General features: G+C 48.0%; 1 protein-coding gene across 1 annotated transcript; it reads left to right on the top strand.

Annotated features, from left to right (window-relative positions):
• The first annotated feature begins 407 nt into the window (after positions 1–407).
• Positions 408–1,200, top strand: ufc1 (ubiquitin-fold modifier conjugating enzyme 1). The gene has a single exon (XM_046041409.1). The coding sequence runs from the start codon at positions 524–526 to the stop codon at positions 1,037–1,039; it is 516 nt and encodes a 171-aa protein (XP_045897365.1). The 5' UTR covers positions 408–523; the 3' UTR covers positions 1,040–1,200.
• Positions 1,201–2,558: the final 1,358 nt, after the last annotated feature.

Genomic DNA, 2,558 nt, shown 5'->3' with positions numbered 1-2,558 from the left:
GGGGGGGCAGACACCATCACTATGGGGTTTTGACTGGGTAACTCCTGAAAGGGAGGAGCAGGTCCTGAAGACACGGGGCCACATATTAATCAGCTTTACTAACATGAATCCAGAAGTTTCCTCCAGGCCCAGCGTCGCTGCTCTTCAGCTAGCGGTCACTAATCAAATCCGGCTCCAGGGAGAGACGAGGTTCAGGACCAGTACTGGAGATCTCTTTAAGTCCTTAGATGAAGAACAACTCTACCATTTAAATGAAGCAGAGGTGTTTTTGGTGAATTTAACAGGAACTTTATTTAGTGGTTAGTGACTGCGTCAGGCTCCGCCCCCCATGAAGCCGCTGACTGCACCGGAGTTTATTTTGAAAATCCCGTACCGGAAGTGTTTCGTATAGGCTCGGAGAAGCTTCCGCGCGGTGTCAGACCGGAAGTCCACGTCAGACTTCAGACCAGCTCTCTGACTAACTGAGCCGAACCCGGACCCGGACCCGTTTAAAACCAGAACTTCTCTGTTCTTCGGACACAAAATGGCGGACGAGGCCACGCGCAGGGCCGTGTCGCAGATCCCGCTGCTGAAGACGCACGCGGGGCCGCGGGACCGCGCGCTGTGGCCGCAGCGGCTGAAGGAGGAGTACCAGGCTCTGATCCACTTCGTGGAGCAGAACAAGGCGGCCGACAACGACTGGTTCCGCCTCGAGTCCAACGCGGACGGCACGCGCTGGACCGGCACGTGCTGGTTCATCCACGAGCTGCTGCGCTACGAGTTCCGGCTGGAGTTCGACATCCCGGTCACGTACCCGGACACCGCGCCCGAGGTGGCGGTCCCGGAGCTGGACGGGAAGACCGCCAAGATGTACCGCGGGGGGAGGATCTGCCTGACGGACCACTTCGCGCCACTCTGGGCTCGGAACGCGCCGCGTTTCGGCCTGGCGCACCTCATGGCGCTGGGACTCGGACCGTGGCTAGCAGTGGAGGTCCCGGACCTGATTAGTAAGGGGCTGGTGGTCCACAAGGAGCAGCAGCGCGAGGCGGCGGCGGAGTGACGTCACTGGACGAAATGTTAAAGACGCGGACCTGAAGCCGAACGGGGTCTGGTTCAGAGACCACCGAGACCGGACCGTGTGGTGACGAAATGAACTGATGAATGCTGACATTTATTTAGATGTAAAACATAAAGAAATAAACACGAAATATTCTTCTGTGACTCGAACATGATCAGGGTCTGGTTCAGAATCAGAAAACCATCAATAATACAGTGATATATATAGTTAAATATATATATGTAAATACTAAAACAATACAAAGGCAAACAGGGCAGGTGAAGTGCTTTTTAAGTTTAGCAACATTTAGTCCACTGCCTGCTTTCTCTCGCAGGAGTCCGGTGGGAACAAACCAGTTCAGTCCGTCAGTAGTTGAGGAGCTCCAGTAATGTCCAGCAGGCTGCAGGGCTGTTTGATGCACGTTAAACACTGGATCAACTGATTCTCGTCTTTAACACAGATGATGCACAGTCATTAATAAATTAATTGTGACAAAAAGTTACAATAACAGATTATTTTTCCATGAGCTGCCTCTGTTATTATAGCATCACTGAGCTTATTTGGCAGCTTGTTTAACAGCTTATTGGACTGGAACTCTTCTTCTACATCTGGAGATGTGCAGATTGATCAGCTGGGGACTGAAAAAGGCAGTTTGTTTCGCTTTAGACAAGCAATCAGTGCCTCCATGTCAGTAACAGGATATGTCTTGTCCCTGTGTCCACTCAAAAACAAGTCGTATAGCATGAGACAATTTGATTCTATTAACCATAAAAACCTGGAGGACATAATACAACATCTGAAATCCTCCTCATGCTGCCTTGATATTCTGCCAACAGGTTTTTTAAAAAAACGTGTCTAAATGCATGGCCTCAGATTTACTACAATTGTCAACATGTCTCTCCTCTCAGCTTTTTTCCCCCACTGGCCCTGAAAACTGCAGTCATTAAGCCACTCTTAAAAAAGAGCAATCTAGACAGTTCACTAATGAGCAATTATAGGCCCATATCAAATCTCCCATTTTTAAGTAAAATCATTGAAAAGGCTGTTTTTCAACAGCTTAACTGTTTTGATGTCTTCCAGTCAGGTTTTCGACCACACCACAGCACTGAGACAGCTCTTGTTAAGGTCTTCAATGACATCCATTTAAACACTGACAGTGGCAGAATTTCAGTCTTAGTATTATTGGATCTCAGTGCTGCTACTAGACAGCCTTGAAAACTGGGTTGGACTTTCTGGCACAGTATTAAACTGGTTTGAATCCTACTTAAAGGACTGGGACTACTTTGTGTCTATAGGTAATCACACATCTGAGCTGACAAAAATGACATGTGGAGTTCCCCAAGGCTCCATTCTGGGACCTCTTTTGTTAAAAATTTACATGCTTCCACTGGCTCAGATTATGAAAAACAACAAAATATGTTACTATAATTATGCAGATGACACACAGATTTACATAACCATTTCACCAGGGGACTATGATCCCATACAGGCGCTGAGTAACTGTATTGAGCAGGTCAATGAT

Source organism: Micropterus dolomieu, unplaced genomic scaffold, assembly GCF_021292245.1.
Source record: "Micropterus dolomieu isolate WLL.071019.BEF.003 ecotype Adirondacks unplaced genomic scaffold, ASM2129224v1 contig_2317, whole genome shotgun sequence".
In the NCBI taxonomy this organism is placed as follows: Eukaryota; Metazoa; Chordata; class Actinopteri; order Centrarchiformes; family Centrarchidae; genus Micropterus; species Micropterus dolomieu.
This window is presented reverse-complemented; position numbering and strand designations above follow the sequence as displayed.